Source organism: Geotrypetes seraphini, chromosome 8 (assembly GCF_902459505.1).
Source record: "Geotrypetes seraphini chromosome 8, aGeoSer1.1, whole genome shotgun sequence".
NCBI lineage: Eukaryota > Metazoa > Chordata > Amphibia > Gymnophiona > Dermophiidae > Geotrypetes > Geotrypetes seraphini.
The window spans coordinates 187,839,458-187,855,470 of record NC_047091.1 but is presented as its reverse complement, the minus strand read 5'-3'; the positions used below and the strand labels follow the sequence as shown (position 1 = coordinate 187,855,470).

General features: G+C 44.0%; 1 protein-coding gene across 1 annotated transcript in view; it reads left to right on the top strand.

Moving 5' to 3' along the window:
• TESC (tescalcin) overlaps window positions 1-16,013 on the top strand; it is a 130,112-nt gene that overhangs the window by 90,931 nt on the left and 23,168 nt on the right. The window contains 1 exon segment of the mRNA XM_033957209.1: window positions 14,915-15,054. Within this exon segment, the coding sequence (XP_033813100.1) occupies window positions 14,915-15,054 (140 nt within the window).

Below are 16,013 nucleotides of genomic sequence, written 5' to 3'. Positions count from 1 at the left end.
AGCCATAAGGGCTATTGGAGTTGCAGACAGGTGGGTATAGTGGGTTTGGGGGTGGGGGGGGGGGGAGTTCTGGTGAGATGTTTATTTGGCACCCTTTTTGTGAAGTTCGCAGCAGTGCCCCACTGTCTGGGTGGCCAGTCCATCACAATGCTGGCCCCTCCCATGTCCAAATGGTCTTGTTCTGGGCGTTTGGGACTTTGACGAACAGACGTACTGGTGGTCGGGACGATCAATGGCCTGAACGTCCAGATACACGTATTTTTGAAAATGGACATTTTTCCACTGCCCGACTTTGGGTGTCTAGTGCCATACGTCCGAATCGGATGTAGACGTTTCTTTTGATTACACTGCACAACAAAGTTTTTGCTTCCTGAACACTGCTGGGTGTTTCTTATAGAATTTTGGGTGCTGATCATGAATATTACATCAAAAATTACCCATCACGTACCATTTCAGAGAAATCTTCAATTTTGTCGTGATTTTTTCTTATATTTGGATGCAAACAATTTTTTCTCCCATAAGTGTCTTATCAACAACGGTTTGTGCCGCCTGGGTATGTCCATGCATAAAATCTAGCCAGGTTGGAAGCTGTTTTATGGAAGATGACATCCTGGGCATGTCTGGGCAGGTCTGAACGAGCTTGCGCTGTCTCACCATGCTATAATGGTGGCTTCCATACACCGATCCTGCTCATTTGGTTAATATAGATAGTCCGTGTGTGTATATAGTATCAGTATAGTAAAGTATAGTAGTATAGTAGCTGTAGCAATATAACAGTAAGTAAGCTTGATGCTATAGACGTTTTGGTGTCGGGCAATATGTCTCGTCGGTGTCGTAACAGCCGCGACACATTCTGCTATATCTGTGGGGAATATACACTTACGCCTCAGAGACGTTCGATGACTGCCCTTGTAAAGAAAGCCTATCATCTGTATTTTGGCTGCAAAATAGGTGATCAAGACAAGCAATGGGCGCCTCACATTTGCTGTGCGACATGTGCTGTTAGTCTGAGAGCCTGGCTCAGAGGTACTCGAAAGACGATGCCATTTGCTGTTCCGATGATATGGCGAGAACAGAAAGACCATGTGACGGACTGTTATTTCTGTTTGACTAATGTGTCTGGTTTCTCTGCCAAAAACAAGAAGTCAATTGAATATCCTAATCTGCCTTCAGCAATGAGACCCATGCCACATGATGACAGTCTTCCAGTTCCGAAACCACCAGAGGATTGGACCTTAGACGAACCAGATGAAGAAACTGCAGTGCAGGGTTCTAACAGTGACATTGACCCGGATTTTGAACCATCCTCATCAGGCGATCCACATCTGATAACACAGTCCGAATTGAACGATTTGGTCAGAGATTTGGGTCTGTCAAAAGCAAAAGCTGAGCTGCTAGGTTCGAGACTGCAGGAATGGTGTTTGCTATCACCAGGTACGAAAATTTCTGTGTTTCGAGACCGGCATCATGATATAACCAAATTTTTTGCACAAGTCGACAGTCTCTGTTTCTGTTGTGACATTGAAGGATTGTTCTCGGTCTTTGGTTGTGATCACAACCCGGAAGAGTGGCGTCTTTTCATTGATTCGTCAATGTTAAGCCTGAAAGCTGTTCTGTTGCACAATGGCAACGTTTATCCTTCAGTACCTGTTGGCTATGCAGCACATATGAAAGAAACATATGAGAATATGGAAATGTTACTAAAGTATGTCCAGTATACCAGGTATAACTGGAATATCTGTGGAGACCTCAAAGTCGTTGCTCTGTTACTAGGACTGCAGCTTGGCTATACAAAGTACTGCTGTTTCATCTGCGAATGGGACAGCCGAGACAGAGAGTCGCACTATTCTAGAAAGAACTGGCCACTCCGTAAAAAGTTAGTTCCAGGACAGAAAAATGTAGCACATGAATCGCTTGTTGACCCGACAAAGATATTTTTGCCTCCTCTTCACATTAAACTGGGACTCATGAAGAATTTTGTGAAAGCAATGAACAAGGAAGGGGAAGGTTTTTGTTATTTAAGACAGATGTTCCCAAGAATAACTGATGCCAAGATCAAAGAGGGTATTTTTGTTGGCCCCCAGATCAGACATGTTATGAGTGACAAGCGATTTGAAGATCTGTTAGTTGGGCCGGAAAAAATTGGCTGGAAAGCCTTGAAAGACGTTGTTGACAATTTTCTGGGCAATTACAGAGCCCCAAACTACATTCAGCTGGTAGACAAACTTCTCAAAGCATACAAGAGAATGAAGTGCAATATGTCACTCAAGATTCATTTCCTCCATTCACACTTGGACTTCTTCCCCGCAAATCTCGGTGCTGTGAGTGACGAGCACGGTGAAAGGTTTCATCAAGACATAGCTACGATGGAGAAACGATACCAGGGCAATTGGAATCCGTCAATGCTTGCCGACTATTGTTGGATGCTACAACGTGATGCACCAGACACTGAATATAAAAGAAACTCGGGAGCAAAACACTTTTAATTCTGTTTCATTTAGTCGCTTGTGCGAAACGTAAACTTGACTATATATTTTATTGCCAGTAAACATAAAAATGTCTATTTCTCATAGTTCTTACGTGATGCAGTAAAACCAAAACCATATTTGAGCATACCAAGTTGGTACCTGTCATAATCACCAAAAACTTTTCAGGAATCAAGACTTAACCAAAAAATTGTTGTGCAGTGTTATGCCCCTCCACATATTTATTGAATTTTCTAGCCCATCCTCCCAAAACAGCCCACAATGGGTTTTCAAGTTTACATATACAATACAAGTTAGTGATGAAATAGTTGGAGAAGGACTTCAGTTAAGGATATTATGAGTTAGTGATAAGGTAGCTGGAGTAAGGACTTTAACCCCCCCTTTTACAAAACTGTATCACGGTTTTTAGCGCTGGCTGTGGTGGTAGCAGCTCGGACGTTCAGATGTTCACCTGGAGTCCTGCAGTTTAAAATGTGCTTGGAGTCTATCAAGGATTTCTTTCTTGTTGGGTAACTTTCTTGGGCCATTTGGCCTTTATCTGCCGTCATGTTTCTGTGTCATCTTCTGTGTGTTTTATGTTGTATCTTATGACTTAGCTGTATGTTTTATTCTACCCCACTCCAGCAACTGAGAAGCAAAGCCAGTGATGGGCAGCCTTCTACGGTCTGTGCCCTGGTTGTGGCTGGTCAGATAGGCTTGTGCCGAGCAGATTTCTGTGCTCTGTGCCTTGACTGTAGCTGGAGAACCAGGCTAGAGCTGGGCAGACTTCTAGGGTCTGTGCCCTGAAAATGGCAAGGCTAAATCCAGATCAAGTCTGCATTACCTTAATCGGTAGACTGCATGGACTGTACAGGTCTCTATTATGCTACTGTAAAGTTTGGATGAGTTAGGAAAAAGTTAGGAGCTGAGGTTTAGAGACAATTGGGAGATGTTTAGTATCTCAAGGCCCCACAAATAAACAGATAGAGGAACCAGTTCAAAAAATACTTTCCACTTTCAACGGTGCTCAGAATCCAAGATGGAATGTAAGAACTCAGAGTGGGGGATTAACCCCTACCAGAACTCTTGTGGTATCTATCATTGCACCATGACTGCTGTGAAAAGTTGTTTTGAAACATTGAATAAAATAAGTGATACTTTGTAACTTGCACACTTTCAAATTGCTTATAATGTATGAATGGTTCAAAGGTTAAGTAACTTAGCTGAAGATTGCTGCTAGCGTTAGTTTGGCTGGGTCCTGACGCGTTTCGCCTTACTGGCTTCCTCAGAGAACCCGCATACAATCTTGCATATTGTTATTTATCCTAAGAAAGACAGAAAAGTATGGTACATGTAAAAATGGGTATAAAAAACTCAAATTCATACCAAACTCTCGGCGCAGGAGGCAATGTACCTGGTTTGAAATCAGTCAAATTTTCTTTTCCTGTCACATGAGCGCTCAGCTGAGCACCCGATATTTATGCTTGAGAAGAGATGTCAATCAACTAGTGGAGAAACGCCCACCACTCCACTTCTTTATTCAGTCCCAAAGGAGTCACTGTCTGCCAGTGAAAGATCCAGCTCTGTTCATGCTTCCAAAGCCAAGTTTGAGCCAAATTTGACTGATTTCAAACCAGGTACATTGCCTCCTGCGCCGAGAGTTTGGTATGAATTTGAGTTTTTTATACCCATTTTTACATGTACCATACTTTTCTGTCTTTCTTAGGATAAATAACAATATGCAAGATTGTATGCGGGTTCTCTGAGGAAGCCAGTAAGGCGAAACGCGTCAGGACCCAGCCAAACTAACGCTAGCAGCAATCTTCAGCTAAGTTACTTAACCTTTGAACCATTCATACATTATAAGCAATTTGAAAGTGTGCAAGTTACAAAGTATCACTTATTTTATTCAATGTTTCAAAACAACTTTTCACAGCAGTCATGGTGCAATGATAGATACCACAAGAGTTCTGGTAGGGGTTAATCCCCCACTCTGAGTTCTTACATTCCATCTTGGATTCTGAGCACCGTTGAAAGTGGAAAGTATTTTTTGAACTGGTTCCTCTATCTGTTTATTTGTGATTCCGTTTTTTTGGAACTAGGCTTTTTTGACCTAACCCAGTCGTTTATATTAGTATCTCAAGGCTGCAGTTCCTTTGTGGTCCAGGGAAGTCATTTCATCTCTGTGCCACTTTTGCAAGTGGAGGAGCTGGTATTTGTTTCTGAGAGGTTTGAAAGTGGCATTGTTCTATGTTTTTGGCATCTGAACAGATGTTTTTTTTTAATATTTAACTTTCCTTAAGCAGCAAAGGGCCTGGATTAGGTACAATTTAGACATTAATAAGCAAAGCAGATGGAAGTCTGGAGGAAATATGGTTTAAAGAATAAAGCAAAATATATTAACTATATAACATGATAGTAAAATATACATACACGAATCAGATCAACTGAGGTAGAGGGGGGGTTACTAAGGTATCCTTCATCCCCACTTTCCCAAAGTTTTCTGGGTCATCCTGAACTATTGGTTCTGTTGTACAAAGTTGAGAAAGACAGGCAGAAATCTGTCTTAATAAATAATAGAGAATGACACGGGGACTCATTTTAAGAACCTAAGAATAGCCTTACTGGGTCCATCAAGCCCAGTAGCCCGTTCTCACGGTGGCCAATCCAAGTCACTTGTACCTGGCCAAAACCCAAGGAGTAGCAACATTCCAGAATCCCAAAGAGTAACAAAAGATTCCGGAACCCCAAACAACAACAAGATTCTAGAATCCCAAAGAGTAGCAACATTCCAGTATCTCAAGGAGTAATCAAGGTTCCGGAAGTCCAAAGAGAGCAACATTCCAGAGCTGAGATTGTGATGTCATAATACCTCATTCCACACTGCCTCAGAGCTAACCTCAGCAGTCATGTTGATTGTCCTCTACTTGGCTCACATAAGAATAGCTTTAATGGGTAAGACCAATTGTCCAGCAAGCCCAGTAGCCCGTTCTCACGGTGGCCAATCCAGGTCACTTGTACCTGGCCAAAACCCAAGGAGTAGCAACATTCCATGCTACCGATCCAGGGCAAGCAGTGGCTTCCCCCCTGTGTGTCTCAAAAACAGACTAAGGACTTTCCCTCCAGGAAACTGTCCAAACCTTTCTTAAAACCAGCTACGATATCTTCTCTTACCACAACTTCTGGCAATGAGTTCCGGAGCTTAACTATTCCCTGGGTGAAAAAAATTTCCTCCTATTGGTTTTAAAAGTATTTCCCTGTAATTTCATCGAGTGTCCCCTAGTCTTTGTCATTTTGGACAGAGTGAAAAATCGATCCACTTGTACCCGTTCTGCTCCACTCAGGATTTTGTAGACATAAGAATTGCTGCTGCTGGGTCAGACCAGTGGTCAATTGCGCCCAACAGTCCGCTCACTTGGCGGCCCCCAGGTCAAAGACAAGTGCCCTAACCAAGACCAGCTTCACCTGCGTACATTCTGGTTCAATCCTATCTCCCCTCAGCCGTCTCTTTTCCAAGCTGAAGAGCCCTAACTGTTTTAGTCTTTCCTCATACGAGAGGAGTTCCATCCCCTTTACCATCCTGGTCGCTCTTCTTTGAATCTTTTCTAGCTCCGCTATATCTTTCTTGAGATAAGGAGACCAGAATTGAACGCAATACTCCAGATGAGGTCGCACCATGGAGTGATACAGGGACATTATAACATTAGTCTTGTTAACCATCCCTTTTTTAATAATTCCTAGCATCCTGTTTGTTTTTTTGACAGAAGGTTTCATCGTATTGTCTTCAATGACACCCAAGGTACCTTTTAGGATAAGGACCTCCGTTAGTAGTGCAGAGACTTGAGCCAGAGACTGAAGAGATTTAAAAAGGCTTTTATTAAACAAGCATATGCTGGACTTCTGAGCAGAACTGGCTGCATAAACAGAAGACCCTGAGAATTTCAAACACAAAGATTATATAGGATCCTAACCAGTCCGAACCAGTTTGACCAGTTCTGACCAAAAGGTAGGAGCAAAGAGAAAAACAAAACCATAAATCCATCCTATAATCTACACATCTTAGGCTAACTAGCATCTACATTCCTCTGCCTCCTGGCTGTACCAGGCACTAAGACAGATACATAGTACAGGCCTGCATGCATACGTGATTTCTCAGAGCAGTAAAATGGAGTCACAGGTTGCTGTTTTTAGTTTTACTACCCACTGATCTAAGATGGAGTTTTTCATATACACCGTGACCCAGCTATGTCAGCTAGCTAGGGATCCTTCATTCCCAACTTTTCTTCTGTAGGCTAGCTGACTAGCTGGGTTACGGGAGGTCAGGGCCATCTGTATCAGAGGTGGGGACTGGGTGATAGGAGGAAAGGGCCAGGACTAGAGCGGTGGTACTTTTGTCAATCGTAGTCCTAATAGTACGGTTAAGGGTTTTCAATAAACATGGTAACAGGCAAGGAAGAACACAAAGTATGACAGAGAATACCAGGAAAATTATGGTGAGGGCTTTAAAGAGTCCCGGTTTGGAGGCCCAATCAGTCAGTGAGTTGAGTCCAAACATATCAGCAGAAAAACCCTTCCAAGTCTGGACAGGAACGTGAGCTAATCTGGTAATCTTGTCTATGACCTCTTCAACCACAAATCCTTCATCATCCAGTTGTAGACAGCAGTTGGAAAGATTGAATTTGCCACATACCCCTCCTTCAGCGGCCAATAGATAGTCTAAGGCCAGTCGGTTCTGATAGATGGCGGTACGCATCATAGTGTTCGCTTTGGCCAAGGCTCCCAGGGCCCTAGCTGTTTCATTGGTGATAACTTCTAAAACCGCCTGCAGTCGTATGAGGCGGTTAAGCATGTAGATTGGGGTCCGGTACCCAAACATACCATCATCAGCCCAAGTAGCAGGACCGTAGACAGCAATGATGCGCTCCGGGGGCCAAGTGTCATCCCATTTACCGATTTCCAAACTTCTTTCAGGACGGGCCCGTTGATCGAATACTGGGACAGCCAGATGTTCTCCTTCGGATAACGGGAGGAGGAAGAAGGCTGGTTTGATAGTGCCCGGAACACAAGTGCCAGTCCAATTTGAGGGTAGAGTGGGGTATGCCATTTTCCCACAGATCCAGTAGTATCCTTCCGGTGCAGCCCAAGGGGCAGAAGCAGGCAGGTTGAGGTAGACATTTAATGTGGTAGCATTGCCAGTAGTATTCCATCGTCTGGGTATTTTTAACTTAGGATCTCCGGTCCAATAAGTCCATCCGGGCTGAGAGGTACTGTTTTTAGTCCATAAGGATTGGCACTGCAGGTGTCCAACACGAGTGGTAAAGGATGGTCCGAGACGCTGTATGCAGTGTTTTGCCAGAATGGAGTTTTTCAGGGGCCAGCTGGGTGCCCCTGCAGACATAACAGTTTGTCAGATTTAAGGTGGCTCCTATGGTTTCAGCGAACTGTATGAAAAGGTTGCGGGTGGTGGCAGAGGGCACAAAGTCTTGTTGGTCAAGTTTCATATGTTCATAAAAGTCGGGAAACACAATGCTGTGTTGTTCAGGGATCCGGTGTCTCTCAACGAGTTTGATGTGTAAGACAGTACCAGGGTCTGTGCCCTTACCATATATCTGTAGGCCCACAAGATAGCGAGCTTTCCGGAGGCTATCATCGAGGTTCCATTTAAACGGCTGTAGGATAGTGAAGTTAAGTGGGTTACAGTTCTGGAGGCCACAGTCAGAGGTAGTCACCCATTTTGGATAATATGGCTCGGGTGGTAGGCAGTCGGGTCATACCCCAAGTAGCCCAGGATACACATCTCCAGTAGTTACAGTAGTAGTGTTCGGAAGAACCTTCACAGTGGGACGGCTTCTGTCCCGCCAGGCACATGTATTTATCATTGTGCATATATTCCCTCCTCCATGCTAGGGCACCACAACGTCCAAGGAAGGTGGGGTTTTGGTCCATGGCATGGCAAGCATCAAAGAGGACTGAGGCCGGGACATAGGGATTAGTGACCAGGGTTTGTTGAATCAGGGGGCCCTGATCCCAGACTGACCTGACCTCTATCCAAGTATCCCTATTAGTTGCTTTGGGGTCGAAACAGATCTGTGAGTCTCCATTATTACATATAGAATATTCAACCTTGTTATATATACATACAGGGGTCACTAGTTGACCCTTACACTCATAATTAGTTTGAAATCTAATAACATTTTCCGTTTTGCCCCCATTGTCCACTAGTGCCACACAAGGGGCACACCCAGGCGTGGGAGGGGTAGGGGACATGGACAATGTTGGCAAGACGCAAATCACAAGCAGTATATACACAACAGAGTTCATATTAAATATCTTGACAGATCTCTGGATCAGACGTGCGTGATTACTCTTCCAGAGTGTGGGGCAGCCGCGTGATTTTCAGTTGAAGGTCAGTAGGCCCTTTTTCACAAATATACTCAGCAGCAGGCTTCACACGGCTGTAGTGAATCCAAGACTCGTGGCGGGACAATTTGACAGCTGTGGGAGAAGCAAGTAAGACAGTGAAAGGCCCTGTCCAAAGGGGTTTCAGCGGTTCAAATGGGGACAACTGATTGCGTTTACCTGGGGTACAGCGGATGCAAAATAGAACAGAAGGGATCAGTTTGGGCCATGGCAGGCGGCTTTCTTCTGCCGCTTTGCCGAGGAGGGTTTTAATAGTTCTATTGATGCGTTCAACTTGGCCAGAGCTCTGGGGGTGATAGGCCGTATGTAATTTCCAGGTGATTTGCAGAGCCCGAGAGACAGCTTGTGTGACTTGTGATATGTAGGCGGGGCCATTATCGCTGCCAATCACTAGGGGCAGGCCATAGCGAGGGATGATGTCATGGAGTAAAACCTTTACTATTTCCCTACTTTTCTCTGTGCACACTGGGTAGGCCTCTGGCCACCCAGTGTGGGAATCAATGAAAACCAGGAGGTAACGGAACCCATGGGAGGGGGGCAAGTGGGTAAAATCTGTAGAGAGGACTTGCATGGGGTGTGAACCGATAGGCTGGTGACCAAGAACGGAGGGTCTGACAGAAGAGGGGTTGTGTCGGAGGCAAATGACACAGCGGAGCAGAACATGGGAGATGAGTTGAGAGAGATTCGGGATATAGAAATTCTGTCGGAGAAGAGTGCGGAGGGCTGGGTTACCGGCATGAGAAAAATCGTGTGCACGTTGGACAACAGTGAGGGCCAGGAGTTGTGGAACATACAGGAGGGTATAGTAATCCATCCGGATGGGAGGGTGCAATGGCCAGGTTGCTGCGTGGCCCACTTGCGCTCGGGGTCAGTGTACTGGGGGGAAAGGGAATGAAGGAAAGGTTGAGGGGAGGAAAGGGATAACAGAAGAGGGGGTGTGGGCGGACCTTGGAGGGCCGCCTGGCGAGCCGAGCGGTCAGCCAAGGCATTACCGCGGCTGATGAAATCACGGAGGCGACGGTGGGCCCGGCAGTGCATGATAGAAACTTTGGAGGGTAGCAGGATAGCATCCAAAAGGTCCAGGATGAGTTGGTGGTGTTGGATAGGGGATCCAGAGGAGGTGAGGAAGGAACGCTGGCGCCAGAGGACAGCGTGGGCGTGAACAGCTAGAAAGGCAATTTAGATAGGAAAAAAAACAAAAAATGCAAAAAGGGAGAGAAAAAATCTCCAAAAATGGCCAATGGTATAGTTGGTTTCCCCGGGGTACCCCACAAACCAAACAGATAGACAACACAAAGATTACAGGGCATAAACAAACATAGAAAACAGAAAAGGCGTGAAACTTTTCTTCCAGCTGGCAAGGATTCAGAGCTGAACTTAGATCTGCAGAGAAATGCACAGTTATACAAAAACAAACGTCCATCATAGCACGAATCATAATTGTGTGCACACAGTGGCAAAGTAAAGTGCGATATAACACATGGCATAATAATCACATAATCATAAAAGGCATCTATTAATGGTTATTGGAACATCCGAAAGAGAAAACGTAAGAATGTGATCACTCTGGCTTGGTGCCCTGCCAATTACATTCATAAGGCAGACAGGGACGCAACTGCTAGGGTGTGCTTCAATCTTGAAAAATAAGCAAAACTTACTAGGTAAAGTAAGATACAGTGTACAATGTTAAATATAGAGGTATTCTGAAGTATGGCAATGTCAATTCAAAGGGGAAAAAAAGAAACATGTTAAATGTTAAGTGCAAGGTCATTTCAAGGTTACTGAAAGCAGAACATTGTCCTCCTTCTCTGGGTAGAAAAAGGCTCATTGTAACAGGTCCAGAACAGCTCTGTATGTATGACTGCGAAGACAAAGAAGAGACATTTTAACGTGACACCACCCCTGAGGTCACTTAGCCATGTTCCCTGCAGGCAGACCTGGAACCCTTGTCTGCCACCTGGGTCCCGCTACACTCTGAGGAGTGGGCACTGCTGCAGACTAGATGTAGCTACTTTACTCTGCACTGTCCTTACATAATAACTACCCCCTTCCTCTGGAGTTTGAGCTACCAAGTTTATTTTAAAGGTATTTCTGTTTCCAATTGTATTTAGAATCAGATTGATAATAACACTTTATACAAACATGCATGGGAAGAAAGAATTCATAAAGAACACCAGGATAAAGACACAATACGGGAAAGCAAGGGAGACTGTTAGCACAAAAGAAGTAATCTCAATCCATCCGTTATCAATAAAACACATTCATAAATCCAAGAAAGAATCCAATTCAAATTCTACTGCATATTATTTAAAACCCTACACGGAGACAGCCCATCATACTTGAACAATCGCCTCATCCAAGCACCTAGTACCAGACACAGAAAAACGCACTCCCCATTCATACCCCCCCCCAATCAAGGAAGTCAAAAGAACAAAACTACACGACGGCCTCCTAGCCACTCGAGCCGCAAGACTGGACAACCAGATCTCCAACCTTCTGATGACCACCCCAGACTATAGGACGTTCAGAAAGGAAATAAAAACCATACTTTTCAAGAAATTCCTGAAGCAGCAATAACATCACGACCTCTTAGCAACTCTAAAACTGACATTAGACCTACCCATTACCGCACTAATAATAACAAAAGAACCTCCACTACGACCACCTTTTAATTCTTTTACAAACCACCTCACCCACAACAACACGTTAAATGTTTATAAGATCTACAACTTACCTCTCTAGCTAATCATTGTAACTCTACTTTTTTTAATTAACCTTTTGTAATCCGCCTTGAACCGCAAGGTAATGGCGGAATAGAAATCCCTAATGTAATGTAATGTAATGTAATAAAGGGAAAAAAATAAAAAATAAAAAGTTGACCACATTACACCGCTATTGATTAAGTCCCATTGGCTACCTATTAGCCACCGAATTACTTTTAAGATATTATTCTTGGTTTTTAAAGTTCTAGCTTTCAATGAGCCTCAATTCATGTCTAGAATGATCATTCCTTATTATGCCCCTCGTTCTCTACGATCATCATCACAAGACTTATTAACTGTCCCTTCCTTAAAAATTATGGGTACAAGAAGAAATGACATGTTTTCTGTTACAGCGCCACAAACGTGGAATGCACTGCCACTTTACATCAGAAAAGAAAAAGATCTTATCTCTTTTATAAAACTCTTAAAAACTTTGTTATTTAACTTTGTACTTGTGTCTTAAAATTGTTTGTCCTCTAAAATGTGTTTTTTTTTTTTTTTTTTTTTTTTTTTAATTGTTCAGTGCTTAGAATGTTTGTATAGGCGATTCATCAAATAATAATAAAACTTGAAACTTGAACTTGAATCATCAAGCCCATGTTTAGCAAATATTTCAATTTTCAGAAAAATATGGATACTTAACCTCTATCATTGTTAGTCTTGTACTTTAAATCCCCCAACACTGGGATACAAAGGCAGGGATGTGCCAAACACAAATCCCACATGTCTGACAAACGGTTGCTTTTTTTTTTTTCTTTTTTTATTACCAGCAGACACCACTTTGACAACTGCGAGAACACGTAAACTATCTGGCTCAACTTTCTTTAAATTACTCACTGTCTGTAACAAATCCACTGCACGCAACATATATCTAAAATCACAGTCCTTATTCTCGTTCATCAGTGCGAACTCACATTCTTAATTCTGTCTTGATCCACATGCATTTTACCCTGTTAAGCAACTTACACTATCCTGTCTGCAACTTTCGGCAAAACAATCATGCTGGCTTGCTTTACCAACTTTTCCCAGGTTTCCAACCTAAATGCTATTTCCATCTCCCCGGGTAATTTCTCAACATCACCAATTTCTCGTTCTCTGTGTCTTGTCAGGTGTCCCCAGAGCTTTTGTTTTTTTTTTTTTTTTTAATTTGACAAGTATGACAAAAAGTTGATTATATTCCAAATACTAAGCCTTTGACAACAATAAAAATAAGGATGAAGAAAACAATAAAAAATCTTAGGGTCGCCATAATCGCCAGAAAAGGCAGTTGTAAAATATTTAAGCATGATCTGAAGGGGCTCGATGGTGTTCTGACCCATATTATACAATCTATATATGCACCCAACAAAAGTTCCAATTTCCAGAAACCAGAATCCTATATACCTCTCTGTGCTTCACAACTGATTAAGAAGTTACTAGACAGAAGAGATAGAGACAGGATAGAGAAGGAATCAACTTCTCACTTACCAAGACAGGTCCGGTACCGGCACAACAAAACCAGGAGCCAGAAATCTCCACCGATTCGTTCCTTCTCGAGGTGCAATCCGTTGTCTTCGACGAGAAAACCGTTCCTGGTCAACCACCAGGTTAATGCCGGCTATTACGGGTCTCGTAGGAGGCAAGGTTTGAAATCCTCCGAGGGAGACGATCGTGCCAAACAGGCTCAAGTCTGTAGATCAAGTCCCTGTTCGGCTGCGCCAAATGAAGGTACCTTTTAGGATAAGGACCTCCGTTAGTAGTGCAGAGACTTGAGCCAGAGACTGAAGAGATTTAAAAAGGCTTTTATTAAACAAGCATATGCTGGACTTCTGAGCAGAACTGGCTGCATAAACAGAAGACCCTGAGAATTTCAAACACAAAGATTATATAGGATCCTAACCAGTCCGAACCAGTTTGACCAGTTCTGACCAAAAGGTAGGAGCAAAGAGAAAAACAAAACCATAAATCCATCCTATAATCTACACATCTTAGGCTAACTAGCATCTACATTCCTCTGCCTCCTGGCTGTACCAGGCACTAAGACAGATACATAGTACAGGCCTGCATGCATACGTGATTTCTCAGAGCAGTAAAATGGAGTCACAGGTTGCTGTTTTTAGTTTTACTACCCACTGATCTAAGATGGAGTTTTTCATATACACCGTGACCCAGCTATGTCAGCTAGCTAGGGATCCTTCACCGTCCCTGCAAGCTCTGTCCTCATCTGCACAAGCCTGAAACCCTTTAAAATCTTAAGTGTTCGAGGCTTGTGCAGTTAAGGCAGAGCTTACAGGAATGGGGCAGGGACGGGACAGGGAAACTGAGTTCCTGAGGTGACGGTGAAAAATTTGTCCCCATGTCATTCTCTAATAAATAACAAACATATATAAAGAAGGAAGTCATAATGAAAGACCAGGAATGGCATCTGGTGTTCACAGTGAGAACAGACAGGCTCAGAAAACTGTAGTGTCCTGAGTTAACTTTTGTATTGACGCCCCCACCCCCCTTTCCTGAATGTAATATCTCTTTCTTTCCCTCCGTTCCCCAACCTGTGATCCAATGGCTCTGTCCCTCTCTCAAGTCTTCCCTCTCCTGCAGGTGAGGCACTGGCTTAGGGCACTGATGATAAAGGTTGCCAGACTCCCAGTACGGCATCTAACCTTCTAGCAGTCTGAAGATAGAAAGGACTGGTATTTTGGCGCCAGGACCTCACCTGATCCATAGGTTGAGCTGGCCCTGAAGACAGAGCAAGTGAAGCAACTGAGAGGAGTCAGCTTTAAATAACACAAGAGTGAAAGAATGTACATGAGAATTTAGACAGCATTTTCTATCTGCATGATGGATTGATTAGCATTTTATGACATGTAATATCTTCTTTTACCTAAATAACAGGTACAATGGAAAAACTGACTGAATTATTAATTGGCTCCCTTATAAATGATGTAGTGAATGAGGGGAGGGGGAGGGGGTGATGGGACATGTGCAGGAAGCTGCCATGTGAGTGTCACAGACCCGAGTTGGCTGGCAATGGGATCTGGCCCAAACCGCTTTTAACGTGCTCAGTTTCTTGTCGGGGTCTTGCATTTGCTTCACTGCTAAATTCCATGAAGTCCCTGACACAGGCTGAGGCTCAGCACAACTCGTAGATTATTTGGTGAAGGGACGTCCTGTGCAGACCAGCTACTGCAATGGCTGCCATAAATCTTTGCCCTCTTGTGAACAAGACTATATGAAGAATGTCGAGGTGAAATGGTGGCATCTTACATTTTCTCCTATTTTGTCCCCAAGGAACCTGCGGACAGCAGCTGGTGGCTATGCTGAGGAGATCAATTTCGAGGAGTTCCTGACCATCATGTCTTACTTCAGGCCACTCGGGGAGAAGTTGGATGAAGAGCAACTTCAGCAGTGCAGGAAGGACAAGCTCAGATGTGAGCTTTTGTGATCTTTCTCCCCCCTTCCCCCCTCCCCCCCCCCCCCCATTAACCGTAAACCTTCTCTGTTCCTCTTTTTTTGTTACCAACAAACCTTGCTGAGACACTGGCGGCCCAGAAGTTAGATAGTTTCTCTGTTGAAAAGCAGAAAGATTCAGCCACCCAAGCAAATAAATGTTATCTGATGGTGCTGGGACCCGGGAGCTCGCTCAGAACTCAGAAAGTATGTGTTTCTTTTAACCAGACTTCTTGGCATCCCTTGCTGAGAACCACTGCTTCAATGTGTTAAATCTAGAGGGCACCGATTCCTAGGTCAGAGGTGAGCAAATGATAGTCGTTAGGTCTCGGCCTGCAGGAAGTATGTGGCTGGAAGTGCCAATGGGCTTCCTCCTGGCTAGAATGTACAGCAGACCCTTTTCATGGTCCACTGACCTTCACCTGGACCATGGCACCAGTGTGGTTTCTTGGGCCTAAAAGTTTTCCAGCCTTTGCTACAATAGCAAACTGGTGGGTTGGTCCTGATTGCCAGCTCCTGTTTCAAAAGCTTCTCTCGGTATGAAAAATGAGGAATGTAGGAGGTCGTGACCGCCCAGGTGTGCCATCAGGCGAATTCCAGGGCCACTGTCTACAACACAGGAGGTTATATGCAGACAGACAGGCATACACACACCTGGGATGGAGACTCATATCATCTCCCCACAGCGTGTATAATTTATTAAGCCACAATTACACGATACTATAAACCTCATGAGAAGGGACTGCGAGGGCCGGAGCGTGAATCCTGTTCTCTGCCTGGCTCATGTCCAACATTCTGTGTACAGAGCCCAAAGCGACGAGATAATGGACCTCTGAAGAAAACAGAAGGTTCACAAACAGATAATGATTTCTTTGCCTTGATATTAATTCAAGAACCCTGGGATGAGGTGTGAAACCCGAGAGGGGTGGCCATGGCCAGG